This window comes from Prunus dulcis, chromosome 1 (assembly GCF_902201215.1).
Source record: "Prunus dulcis chromosome 1, ALMONDv2, whole genome shotgun sequence".
Taxonomy (NCBI): Eukaryota; Viridiplantae; Streptophyta; class Magnoliopsida; order Rosales; family Rosaceae; genus Prunus; species Prunus dulcis.
The window spans coordinates 36,377,479-36,392,346 of record NC_047650.1 but is presented as its reverse complement, the minus strand read 5'-3'; the positions used below and the strand labels follow the sequence as shown (position 1 = coordinate 36,392,346).

Below are 14,868 nucleotides of genomic sequence, written 5' to 3'. Positions count from 1 at the left end.
ATACAATCCAACTGCACAGGGATTAGTCCCTATTCCTCTCTCTCTCTCTCTCTCTCTCTCTCTCTCTCTCTCTCTCTCTCTCTCTCTCTCTCTCAAAAAGATTTTCATATCGATAACATCTTATTGCAAGGGACTTGTACATCAAGTAGTGAAGAACAGAAATTCATATTCTTTCAATCAAAATTTACAAATTTCGAAAAAGTTTGTTTGTTTTATTTTTGGGGGAAAAAATCTGTGCATATTATACGTAGACCTAAGGTGAAAACAGACCAGATTTTTACGCCATTTTTCATGAGGTTTAAGTTCGTGATGTATATATTTATCTCAAGTGTAACATCTCACATCGATCAACGAAGAGGAGGTGATTTGTCTTATATGTACATGCTCGCCTCCATCTAGTACTGGGCTTTTGGGAGCTCACTGGCTTCGGAGTCATGGGAACTCCGAAGTTAAGCGAGTTGGGGCTAGAGCAATCCCGGGATAGGTGACTCACTAGGAAGTTGCTCGTGAGTTCCCAAAAACAAAACTGTGAGGGCAGAGAGGGGGGCCCAAAGCGGCTAATATTGTGCTACGGCGGAGCCGATCCTGGGATGTGACAATTTGGTATCAGAGCCACACTGCCATGTGGTGTGAGTGTGTCGACAAGGATGTCGGGCCCTTGAGGGGGGTGGATTGTAACATCTCACATCGACCAACAAATAGAGGGTGATGTGACTTATATTTACATGCCCGCCTCCATCTAGCATCAGGCCTTTTAGGAGCTCACTGGCTTTGGAGTCATAGGACCACCATCCCAAGTTCAATATACAACCCAACAACCATCTTAGCCATCTTCTCATTGATCTTCCACCCAGCATATAACACTATTGTTGGAGCATGAAATTTCAGATCCTCCAACAAGTAATTTTTTATTTCCATGTTGAGAAGCCGAACATCATCTTCGATTATCACCATTGAGTGAGGAGGGGGGTACCTGCAAGAAAATACTCCGACGCTCAAGTCAATGTTCGTTCATGAATACCGCAATAGAATCAATTGTAACTCCCTCCCCCTATGCTGGGGGATTAGTTAGCCTTTTGTAGCCATTGAACCCTTGGACTCCAAGTCCCATATCCTTATTTATCTCCATGCTCATTGGTAGTGGATATCATGTTATTTGATTCACTCCACTTCATAAATTTAGGGTTCATGGGAAGTGGCTTGTTATGTGGGCCTTAATTTTTGCTCCCACGTCTGCCCCCTTTTCTCTCTCTGGACACGTGTCTCGGGTGTAGAGAGAGAAAATATTCTTTGTGGGAATTCACTATGTGTAGAATTTTATGTGGTGACTTGACTTATATGATCTTCGATCACAAGCATGTGGAGTTTCACGAATATGGTTTTCAACCATGAATATTATCTTTGATCACGAATTCGGCCTTTAGCCATGAGTATGGTCTTCGACCACGAATATGATCTTCGATCACGAGTTCGAGTTTGGGCTTCGGCCGTATAGTCTTCAACTATGTATTTAACTTTCAGTCACGACTATGGCATTCAGCCACATGAGCTTGAATTTCTTTCACAATCGTGGTCTTCAACCACTTGAATTTGACTTTCAGTCACAAGCATGAGTTGAGTATTGGCATGCCCCCCATTGGTTTAGAATGCATGTGTTTACTAACTACACATTGTGGCTCTTGTTTATCCTCTGTTTATGTTGATTTTGTCGTTAGTTGGGCTTAATAAATTGCCACCATATAGAAATAGGCTTATGGCTTATCTTGAGTGGTGCAGTAGCTGCCTCCACCACGCAAATGTAGTCAAGAGGTTAACAAGCTGCCAAATTCTAACCATACGATAACAATGTTAATTTCGTCAACAAAAATCAGAATATGCAGGCTTAGTAGTATCTAGATATTGAGCAGCATATGACTACATTCAAATTCAGGCATTTTATAGAGCCATACATGCAACTGTTCTCATCTCCCAAATGCAAGAGGAATAAGTAAAATACCTTGGCATGTGTCAGATGTATATATAATCAATTTAAAAGCTTCTGATCATACGTCCTTGAGGCCATGGCTTCACCAACAATAAAAAATTAGCTGTTTGTAAAATCGCACTAGACATACCACAAGCTCATGAGTCATAGGACCAGGATTGATATCATCATTCTTTATCACTCAAATGCTAATAGCTTCGCTATTTGCTTGTTGCAAATCATGCAATTCGCTGCAAAGGAAAAGGTTGGACCTGACAACATATGCAGATTAGCGTGGTCCTCATAGTTATCGTGTCCGAGACGCGCACCCGCTGAATTCCGATGGCAGCAATGTTTGGGCCCAAGGGGCATTGCACCAATCACCTTCGCTGGCCTTGGTAAATCTGCCTTTCTGTACAGTGTAGACATCACACGTGGTTCTCTTGGCTCTCATTGATCAAGTATCATGTCTTCCAGGAATTCTTGAATAGAGGGGCATCACCAATACTTTGATTGACATTTGTTACTTTCAAATGAAAGCTGTAACTTTTGTATTTGCCTTCTCAGAACATTTCAGCATATATGCCTCTACTCCATTCTCAGCCCCTACAAGATTTTTCTGGTGTCGTTCAATCATGTGCGAGCCTTGGCTTTGTAGGATTTAACACCTGCCTCCAATTCAGAGATTCATTGCACGAAGTTATGGCTTTTGCACAAGTAGAATATGACTGCATATGTTCTAGTTAAAATTTGAATACCAATTATCTCTTTGAAACTCGAGAATTTTTTACAGAAAAGTTCCTTTGTAAATTCAACCCATTCTCATCTACATCACAAGATATATAGGCTATGATAAACTTTAGAAAGAATGAATATATGCATTGATAAAAGACGTAAGCATGTTCCATGCTATAATTCGTGGATCCTGAAAGTGACAATAGAAAACTTATCTGTTTGCAGTTCGGCTCGTGCCCCCATAGAAATTGGTTTTTTGCCCAATTCCAAATTCATAATTCAGTGTTATGACTTCTTCAACTACATAACATGACTACGTACTGGATGCTGCTAGGTCACGAAACTACCAAAAGCATGGGGTAGAAATTCTTCTCTATTTGGGGCAAAAATTCATGCCCCCCATTCGTGCCCCTAATTCAACCGTTTTGTCACAAACGGTTGCATACATCCCAATAAAAATTGGATACTAACCTCTGAAAATTTGAAGGCTCTTTTCACGAAAATTCTTTTGTGAGATTTTGGAGCCATGCGTGATTGGTATAGTCCAATTCATATTGTGTTTATGGCAAGAAGATGCACTGTGATAGAAATTTATAGTCGTGAAATGATAAAAGAGAGTATAGAAATTCTCTGTTGGGGGATTTAATTCATGCCCCCATTGTAGCTCCTAAGGCAAGAGTGTATCTATAGCTTCTCATTATGACTTTTTGTACGGTTCCCACAGACGGCGCCAATTGTTGGAGCATGAAATTTCAGATCCTCCAACAAGTAATTTTTTATTTCCATGTTGAGAAGCCGAACACCATCTTCAATTATCACCATTGACTGAGGAGGGGGGTACCTGCAAGAAAACACTGACGCTCAAGTCAGTGTTCGTTCATGAATACCGCAATAGAATCAATTGTAACTCCCTCCCCCTATGTTGGGGGATTAGTTAGCCTTTTATAGCCATTGAACCCTTGGACTCCAAGTCCCATATCCTTATTTATCTCCATGCTCAATGGTAGTGGATATCATGTTATTTGATTCACTCCACTCCATAAATTTAGGGTTCAAGGGAAGTGGCTTGTTATGTGGGCCTTAAGTTTTGCTCCCACAACTATCTTCATATACTCTTTAGCTTAATCTCTCTGTTGCTTTCGTTTTTTGTTTTTTTTAAATTAAATTTTTTAGTTTATATTCTTTTATTGCTGCAGATTCAATGATAAAGAACATCGAACTCGTCGCAACATCCTGCCCTAGATCCGAACTCTACCACCATCACAACCCTCCCTCCCTTGATCTCCGACCAACCTTAACACCCAACTTCAAATCTAGGTTGTTTGAAACTCATCCCCCTTCCCCAACCCCTCTCTCTCTCTCTCTCTCTCTCTCAAAATCGACAAGATTTTCATGTCAATAAGATAAGATCTCATTGCAAGTGACTTGTAGATGAAGTGGTAAATAAGAACAAAAAGTCATTTTCTTCCAATCAAAATGTATCAAGTCAAACAAAATTTCTAGTTAGTTTGCTTTATGATAGTTGTTTTTTGAAGGGGTCCTTAGATCCAATCTCAAAAAGTTTGACTTTTATTATGTTTAACTATGGTTTTTGCAATTTTTTTTTATCTCTACCCACTAACTTTTATCTCTCATTTTTATTACCCATTTTACCCTTTAAAATAAATATGGCAATAAACTAAATATTCTGATTTAATGCATGTTTTACTCATAAGATAACTAAAACCTAAAAATTCTATACTCTAACACAAAAAATGAAAACTAAAACAAAAATTGAAATGGTTATCAAACAGATCCTTATATTACAAAGAAAATATCAAAGATTGAACTCATCATAAGAGAACACAGAAAAACCTCACTGCTTGCAACACCACCACTACACGAACAACTGCTAATTTGACAGGACCCGCCCCGAATTTCCCGAAACCCGAGACAAATCCTGTGGAATTCCCGACATAACCTTGATGTCGGGCCCACTTCTAAAACTATATCCTTTTTCCCAAAAAAGAATAAGGGCGCGAGACTTTCTACCGAAATTTTGGCAGAGTCTCCCCTACAAATTGGACATTTCCCAAAATTTCAACATGCATAAAACACAATTTGTATTCCCAACTGGCAGCATGCACAAGATAATTTCATGCAATTCACATAAACGGTCTTCGGCCTTCCAATAATTCTCAACAAACTACCAAGCACGCTATCAACTCTATTCATACCTTAAACAAGGCAAACAATAAATTCAATTATGAATACTAAATACAACCTGCATCATCTAACTTTTCCAATCCCAATATACGAGGTTTTAACCTCCTCACACAATCACATCTATGTCCACTGCTGCACCTAATAACCTTAGGCAGTCTACGTACCCTCACTGAGGGATCAAGCCACACGTAGTTCTTCCTACTAAAACCCGATTTCAAACACATACAATACCTTTATTCATCTCTCTGTTATTCACATAATCTCCTCATACGCTGGTACTACCAACACCACGTATGGGGTCTGTCAACACGCCGGATAACCTACGCCACGTGCGACCTCAACATACTATCACAATATCTCCTCATACGCCGATACAACCAATGCCACGTATGGGGTCTGTCAACATGCCGGATAACCTACGCCACGTGCGACCTCAACATACTATCACATAATCTTCCCATATGCCGGTACAACCAACGCCACGTGCGACCTCACCATATTATCATATAATCCCCCATACGCTGGTACACCAACGCCACGTATAAGGTCTGTCAACACCCCGGATAACCTACGCCACGTGCGACCTCAACATATTGTCACATCATCTCCCCATACGCCGGTACTGCCAACACCACTTATGGGGTCTGTCCGCATGTCGAATAACCTATATCACGTGGGACCTAACAAATACATGGTGGTACTTATAGTGTAACCAAAATCCGGGGAGGTACCTAGGATAGTGCGTATAGCACTTCAAACTGACATTCTAGACTCTTTTTCATACATTTATACCTATATTTAAATATATAAGTTACTCTAACATTGTATAAACCTCAACATCATCCCAAGTACTCCACACATCACCAATACTTTACCAAAAATGCTAGCTTAACTATTAATTATTATAAACAAATGGTTTTCAATAAATCATTAAATTCATATGCCTAACAATTCCATCACAAAGCCATGCTATTCATTTAAAAATAAGGACCAAGAGTTTCCTACGATAATAATAAACACTCTAAAATCTCAGCCCAGTCAACATGGCTCAACAACGCTCAAGACCTGTCATTAGGGTCATTTTAATCCTTCTAGGAAGGTAAAACTACCTCGGAAGACTCAAGGTCAACCAAGGGTCAAACTACCCACATTTGGTCAAACTGGCCCACGACCTCCAAATTCTAATCCGAAGGTTCCTATGGGTTCAACAAGGTATAGGACACTCGTCCTGGAAGTTTAGTCCAGATCGGACGGTCAGATCGCTCACGATCGCACGATCTGACTGTTAATATAAATATTAAATTATTAAACCGGAACATTCGGGGCTCCGACTTACGATCCGTGAATTCCTACACGATTCTAGAAATACCAAGATTAACATATATTAAATTCGAGACCATCCAATGGTCTCAACCTATCAAACCCAGATAACGCGCAATAGGAGATATCCGTTCGAGACTCAAACGGTATCCAAATTGACATCCGAGTACACCTACGCACTTGTGAGAACTAGGAGATTACATCGGGATATAGTGCCCTTTTTCTACAGAGCCCACGTGCCACCGCACGTGCCGGCAGCGCTTGGGTGCCCAAAGCGATTACACATCGCCGGAAAATCTCAAAATCATGGCTCCAAACTCCTACCCTATGTATAACACCATATTTGGAGCCACTTTTGTTCTTGGACCTACCCCAAAAACAGACCGAACGTGGCCGGAATCGCAATCCCAAAATCGGCCGAATTTAAATTCGTAAATCGAATTACCTACTCTAGGAATCGATCGAATCCTACCCGACAGGCAGATAGAGCACATTAAAAAGATGAGAAAGCATACCTAGATGGAGGAAAATGGTGATCGGAGGCGTTCGAACGAGCTCCTTAAATTTTAAGTTAAAACCGGTAGGATTTTTGCATTTTTCGGCGATCACAGGTGGTTCCAGCGGCTGAGATTGGTCGGGATGGGAAGAGGGAGATGGCTCGGTTCTTTTGGGACTGATGCCACCCCAAGCGGTGGCCGGATGCGACGTTGGTGGCCCAAAAACCACCGCGGTGAACAATAACAAGGGGGGCTGTTTCTGCGCGCAGGGAGAGAAGGAAGAAGAAGAAAAATAAAAAGAAAAAAGGGAATTTAAAACTGCCCGGTACTGTAGCATCGCACTGTTTGCTACAGTACAAAATTTTAAAATTACCCTTACATCCTTTTTGTTTTCAGACTTTTCCTCCTTCGTTACAACTCGGAATTGGGCGTGCCACATGTCTACGAACTCGTATCGACGAGCTCTATGTAATGCTGCTACTTAATTCTCCAAAATCTTTCTGAATCAGAAAATGACTAAAATACCCTTACCCAAAGGGTATATTTGTAAATTCATATTTAAATTAATTTAATAATTTAATTGAGTAAACAAATTAGGGTCGGGGTGTTACATAATTAAAATGAGTCACATGTGGTACTTAACTCTAAAAACTTATTTAGATTATATATCCATACTTATTTAAATGAGGTAAATAGTACGTTTACAGAGTTTAAGTGTAATAAATGAATAAAAACATGCCCAAAGGATTGATAAGTGATATCAATTCTTGAATATACAGAACGTAAAATAAAGGAACACATAGAAAATTATTTTATGTGGTAAAACCTCATCTCTGAGGAACATTCACGGGCTTTTTAGTCCAAAACAAATCCATTAAAGAACGAGGATTACAAGAAGTACTCACACACTTATCCTAGACACATTCTAAATAATGTTTATTGACTTCTTTTAACTCAACTTCTGTCATGAAATGATCTTTCGACACTCCTTATGTTGAACGCAATACTGGTCACGATTTCTTCAAGCTCCTAGAGTTCTTCCAACTCTCCTTGTATTGAATCCGAAACTAGTCACGATCATTCAAGCTCATCGGAGAAAAACTACCACAACGGTCTTGGTGCCCTCAACCGTATGAGTCACTGAACATGCAAATGAATACAATATGAATGATAAAAGTGTTTGATAAATCACCAAGTTATGGAACACTTGATGATTTATCTCAAATAAAAACTCAGCTTTCCAAAGTTTATGAATTGAAAATATAATCGTTAAAGCTCTCTAAACAAAGAAAATGAAGGTCTTATTCTATAGAATTTTTCTTTACAAGAAAGAAAACACGTTGAAAACCAAATTCCAATTTCCAAGGCTTGACAGAAAATCACAAAAGTATCTTTCCTATTCTAGAGATTGATCACAATAGGAAATGAGATATTTAAGAAAGCAAGATTTTGATCAATATCAATATCAAATGAATTCTTATACGCCTAGTCAACTATTAAGGGTACTTGACTCCTTGATATTGTGATATGATTGAAACATGATTTCCATGTTAGAAAATTAAGGGGATGTTAAAACATGAAAGTATTAGGAGAATCAAATTGATTTGGACCAAAATTGCCTAAAAAGAAAACACTCCTAAATAAACTTCAATTCACTTTTAAAAACAGTAACATGTGATTAAATCGTTGTTTAAAACAATTCCCTAATATACATGCATGATAATGACATCACTTACCCCTAAATCAAATTGTCACGCCCCGGACTCGGGGGTTGGTGGAAACCCCGCGCCCGGTGTGTGAGAAAATAAAAAGTAAAATAAAATAAAAAGAAAGCCGAAACAAGGGTTTAAAATAAACTTCTTTTATAAAAATAACTCCAAAATCGTACAACTTTACAAAAAATAAATAAAGCTCTATCATTCTTATCTAATTCAACCTCAACTGGTTTAGTCCTTGTCTTGCCCACTAATTCATCTGAAAAATTAAACAAGGTGAGGGATGAGCAAGTAGGGACATGAGACCTTGCCACAGTATATTGATATAACTAAATATTATCATAAACATAGAAATATATAAGTATTATTAAAATAGGATTCATAATAATTAATATAAAAGTATAACAACAATATTTACATATACGTACCAAGATAATTACACATATAAATATAACCAATATATATTTATATATATTTTAAAATACGGGTCTTTACGCAAATGGCGGGTCAAGCCACAAGTCTGTGTTTTGGAGATTGCTGAGCTGCATCAATCCTGCCAATGTCAATTCCGCCCCTAGGCTCTCTCAAAGCAAGTTTAAAACCTATGCTAACATATACTAGAGTTTATGCTGTATCTAGAAAATGCCAACACTAATTTGGTAACACGTAGAAATTGTTGGAGATTGAAAGTTTTTATCATTTTTTCTTCCAGTCTCTCCACCACTCACTAATAAAGATTACTCATGTGATGAGTTTACAAAACCTATTTCTCTACTCTCGCAAAGACTATACTTCTTCTCAAAAGACTAGATCAATTTACCTATATCTCTGTGAAATGTAAAAAGTTGAAACTTTAATGTCAAACCTCAACAAAGTGTTCTACTTTACAAACTTCTTGTATCTACCAATTTCTACTAAAATTAATTTATCTACGGTGCTCAGATTCATCATAAGTGTGTCCTTAATTTTAGTGGAAAATGGAAGTTTCCATCATTTTTGCTTTAAGTCACCCTTCTGAAAGAAGTTGAGGTTCCACCCCATAATCCAAAATGTAATTATGTAGGAGTACTATGACCTTTTATAGCATTTTTAGTTTGAATTTGGGTTTTATACATAGATTTCGAAATTAATAGATTGATGTCTAGGAAATAGAAATTGTAAGGGCTTATATTAGACTAGCCCCCTTTAAAAAAAAAATATTAATTAATGAATATTTGTTCTTCTTGTTGTTTTGAAGTACTGGTGGGAGGCAAACCAACAACAAAAATATAGTGAAGGCTTATAAGAGCATTTACAATCATGCTTCCTATTTTTCAGTTAAAATTTAGCTGAAAATAGAAAAAAGTTATTATAGAAGCTCTTTATAAAATTTGAACTCCAATAATACTCGCTAGTTTAGGGAGTCATAAATACTATAGTTATTTTTTAATTCAATTTGATTTTGGTTAATCTCTATAAATAAATGAAAATATGATAAAATAGTTAGCATTAATTAAAAGTTTAACTATGCATAAAACAAAGAAACATTAAATTATAGGGAGCCACTATGAGTCATTTCTCTCTCCTCAGATTTATGAGCTCCTAGAGGTCTCCTTATTTTAGGAGGTGGATAAGGAGCATGATTGGAGTTGTATTTCTTCAATTTCCTCCCTAAAATTTGTCTAAGGATGTGGTTTAGGGAGCCAATTGTGAATGCTCTAACTCTGGTAAAACATGAGTGACATGGACAACATATGTTATGTCGTAATGAAGATTTTTGGGTTTCTTTAACTGGTTAAATAGCATCCACAATGAGCTTCCTAAATCATCTCCTTAGACAAATTTTAGGGAGAAATTGGAAAAGTACAACTCCAACCATGCTCCCTATCCATCAACTAAAATAGGGAGACCTCTAGGAGCTCCTAAATCTTATGAGAGAGAAATGACTCTTAGTGACTCCCTATAATTTAAAGTTGCTTTGTTTTATGCATATTTTGAACTTTTAATTAAATCAAAATTTTATTTTTATATTATTTTGCATACAAACAGAGCCGGCCTTGGGCCAAGGCCACCAGGGCTACAGCCCGGGGCCCACAGCTGAGGGGGGCCCAAATTTTTTTTTTTAAGCTTATGTATATATTTGTATTAAAAAAAAATTAAAACAAAAGGAGTTGCTACCTGTACCTGTCAGTGAAAAGGGAAGGCAATCAATCCAATCAGTCTTTATACTCAATCTCTAAAAGAAACGTATTGACTAAGGAAGTTCATTATTAATTAATTATAAAATATAATATAAAACAAATCAACAAATATGGGGAATCAAAACAGACTCTTATTAGCCACAAAAAGAAGGAAAAACCCTTCGACTTTCTCAGTTCAACCTTCTCAGTTCATAACACAAGCAAAGCAACGCAAGCAATTTTTTTTTTCTGGTGATTCTCCTCTTCTCCAACAGAGTTGGAAAATAAATCATCCACCAGTTAGACCAGTGCCTTTCTTTGAAGGTATTTTTTTTTTTTGTTTTAAAGATACATGTGATGATTCTTTGCTTCAATTAATTGTGGAGGATGAAAAGAAGATTGATCAAATGAAGAAATGCTTATGGAGATTCGGGAGGAAGCATGTAGACTCAAATATGTAGTTTTCATTTTTTGATGCAATGTTTACAATCCGGGGTACTCTTTTTCCTTCGTTTGGGGTCTTATCCCATTGGGTTTTCCCTAAACAAGGTTTTAATGAGGCCCCAAAGTGTTCTTCCTTATCTTTTGTAAATTCTTATAATTTTAATAAAATTAATTAGTTGATATTTTTTATTTTTTATTTTTGTTTAATTTGTATAAAGGGGCACACTTGAGAAAATTTGCCCTGGGCCTTAGAAAACCCAGGACCGGCTCTGCATACAAATGAACCAATTATATTAAATTAAAAAATAATTAAAGTATTTATGACTCTTTAAATTAGGGAGCATGATTGTAGACTTATCACCTTAGCCACACCACCTACACCAAATTGACGTCTGCAAGCTTTCGTAATCTAACAAGGAAGGGGAGGCTGCGCAATACTTGTCACCTTAGCCACACCAACACCACAAGACCAATATGTGTAGTCCAGGAGGCTTTCCCATTTTAATATATATTATAAAATAAAATAAAAATCAATCTATTATCATATATATTATAAAATAAAGATTATTGCTCCATCCTCCATGCACTTGCATGCCCTCTTACAAAGTGTGAAGTAGATTTTGTGTGCTCCAATTCATTGACTAGAGCTATAACATGGTTAGCGGGATTTATAAGATCTTTTCTTTTTTGGGAATTTTCTGAAAATCAAGTAAAATTAATCATGCATAAATTAGAAAGGGAAAATATCTAGAGGATGCATTGTAGGATTGCACATGCCAATAATTGTACCCTCTAAATATATAGGGACATATTTTTTTTGTTTTCATGACTTGTGGTCCTAAAATTATTGTTCCTAGCGGGCTCTCCATCCCCTCTCGATTGAAAACCAATTGTGTAAATCTTCAATCCTGAATGATGCACCTAAAACTCAAGTGTCCCAGGGCAATTATTGCTCTCATACTATTTGTTGTAATAAACATCCACTCATTCCCAAGGAAAGATAACCATCGATATTATCTCAAATTTAACCACTTAAGTTCATTATGATTAACTATGTATCTTATGGACCAATCCAGCTGTGAGGTTTTATACCCAATTAGATCGACCAATACAGAGGTCACACGTGGATTGAAAAGCGCCATCGGTAGGGGAGTGTTCGACACCCTTTACTGCCGAGCGCAACACAAGACCCCTTACCAGGAAGTTACCTGCTAAGACACATGGAGCCCCCACATGTAATATCAACAGTCCCACATCGAAGTTTAACACAACATGCACACACCTCAAGACTTATAAAAGTGGGCACAAGTCCCAAAAATGGGGGAACTTGGTCTTTCGGCAATTCAGCCATTACTTTGTCCATATTATTATACACTTCGTCCTTATTCTAATTTCAGCATTGGAGAGCCTTTAGGCCAAGGAATTACCAAGCATTCTCCATCTTGCAAATTAATTGCTCTACCGAAGCCCAAAAGGAGCCAAAGGCCAAGATAGCACTAAGTTGAACCCAAAAATGTTGAACTATTTTTTAGCATTAACAATATATATAGATTATAAAAAAAAATCAATCTATTATCATATATATTATAAAATAAATATTATTGCTCCATCCTCCATACACTTGCATGCCCTCTTACAAAGTGTGAAGTAGATTTTTTGTGCTCCAAGTCATTGACTATGGTTGAAACATGGTTAGTTGGATTTATAAGATCTTTTGTTTTCTGGGAATCTTCTGAACCGCGGAAAATAAAGTAAAATTAATAAAGCAGAAATTGTACCCTTTAATTATATATGGACATATTTTTTTTGTTTTCAAGTCTTAGATGATATGGGGACCTAAAATTATTGCTCCTAGTGGGCTCTCCACCCCCTCTCAAATTTAAGTGGTCCATTATTATTTACCACATATTTTATGGACCATCAAGTCCCCACAAGCCACAATCGTATATTCACAATTACTTCTGGGTACCCCTCATCATTCGTCTATAAAATGGTGAAGCCAGTTGCTACTGTTACCATAAGAGCCAGCTCCGACTTTCTTTAATTTCTTGCTTCATATCCACTAGCTACATCTGTTGCCAAGTTAATTTCAGTCCTAATGGGGTTTCATCTCCCACTCATCTTTGCTATTCTCAGTGTAAGCTCTGCAATTTGATTAACTTTTCCATTCTCTCTCATTGTACTCTATATAAACGAAAGTTTTGTGTTCCTATAATTCTCTTTGATTTTATTTAGTACGTACTTAAGTGTCGTCCACTAATTAATTACACTTTGTGAGATTTGATTTTAATTAGAGTTCGAATTAATGTTGCAGCTAGCAGTGGTTGCACTGGCAAACCATGCTGCTCAACCAGCACCTCAACTTTACTGGAACTCCGTCCTGCCAAACACACAGATGCCAAGATCTATCAGTGAACTTCTGCACCCTGGTTTGTGTTGAGCTCTTTAGAATCTTAGATATCTCTTCTGCCTGCCATTTTACTAAAATATGTTCGACCACATATTTATCAGTTAACTACTGTCATTACATGAGTGACACATATTCACAAATCGGCTGATCACTTATTTTCCATTATGACGTTGATATATAATTTGCAGACTCCACAAATGAAGAAAAGAGCACAAATATCGTGAATGCTGTTGGGGATGGAAAGAACAAACGAAGTTACAGTCTAAGCAATTATGGAAAACGTCCTCCTTCATCTGTTGGGGATGGAAAGAGCAAACGAAGTTACAGTCTAAGCAATTATGGAAAACGTCCTCCTCCATCTGTTGGGGATGGAAAGAGCAAACGAAATTACAGTCTAACAAATTATAGAAAACCTCCTCCTGCATCTGACGAGGGCAAACCTGAAATTTTCCCATCGAACAAAAAACATTACAGTCTAAGAAATTATAGAAAACCTCCTCCTGCATCTGACGAGGGCAAACCTGAAAATATCCCATTGAGAAATTCAGGTTACCAACGAAAAAATTATGGAGGACGTCCTCCTGCATCTGACGAGGGCAAACCTGACAGTCAACTACTCCATTATAGAGACTTGGCTATTTTCTTCTTCGAGAAGGACATGCGCCCTGGCGCAACAATGCAGTTCCAATTCCCTAGAAATTCAAACACGGCTACTTTCCTGCCACGTGAAAGTGCTCAATCGATCCCCTTCTCCTCTAACAAACTACCAGAAATTTTCAACCATTTTTCAGTGAAGCCAACATCTGTGGAAGCCAAAACAATTAAGCAAACAATCGAAGAGTGTGAAGCTCCAGGCCTTAAGGGAGAGGAAAAATATTGCGCCACATCTTTAGAATCAATGGTTGATTTTAGCACTTCGAAGCTTGGAACAAGAAACGTTGAAGCAATCTCGACGGAGGTATTGGAAAGAGGAGCCACCATGTCCATGCACAACTATACGACAATGCCGGGACTGAAGAAGTTGGCAGGTGACAAAGTCGTTGTGTGTCATAAGGAGAACTATCCCTATGCTGTGTTTTTCTGCCATGCAATAAAACAAACAGAAGCTTATGTTCTCTCCCTGAAAGCCGATGATGGGATGAAGGTTAAAGCAGTAACCATCTGCCATCTAGACACATCAGAATGGGACCCAGAGCATATGTCCTTCCAAATCCTCAACGTTAAGCCCGGAACCACTCCCATCTGCCATTTCATTTCCACTGATGCTATTGCCTGGGTTCCAAAACACAAATCTGCATGATCATCACTTAGCACTGAACGTATAATAAGCTTGGTCGGGTTGCACCCTAGGCCTGCATAATTATCTCCCTACTTATTTCTGCCTCTTCATCATGTGGTGTAAGATATATGATGAGATGAA

The 14,868-nt window shown here is 37.8% G+C and overlaps 1 protein-coding gene across 2 annotated transcripts; it reads left to right on the top strand.

Annotated features, from left to right (window-relative positions):
• The first annotated feature begins 13,053 nt into the window (after positions 1-13,053).
• LOC117615816 (BURP domain protein RD22-like) lies at positions 13,054-14,862 on the top strand. Of its 2 annotated transcripts, XM_034344972.1 has the most exons (4): positions 13,054-13,175; positions 13,353-13,467; positions 13,637-13,703; positions 13,770-14,862. In XM_034344972.1, exons 1-4 carry the CDS (start codon positions 13,137-13,139, stop codon positions 14,746-14,748), a joined length of 1,200 nt encoding a protein of 399 aa, XP_034200863.1. In that variant the 5' UTR covers positions 13,054-13,136; the 3' UTR covers positions 14,749-14,862. The 2 variants fall into 2 exon arrangements, with proteins under 2 accessions (XP_034200863.1, XP_034200862.1); XM_034344971.1 differs by having other exon boundaries at positions 13,637-14,862.
• Positions 14,863-14,868: the final 6 nt, after the last annotated feature.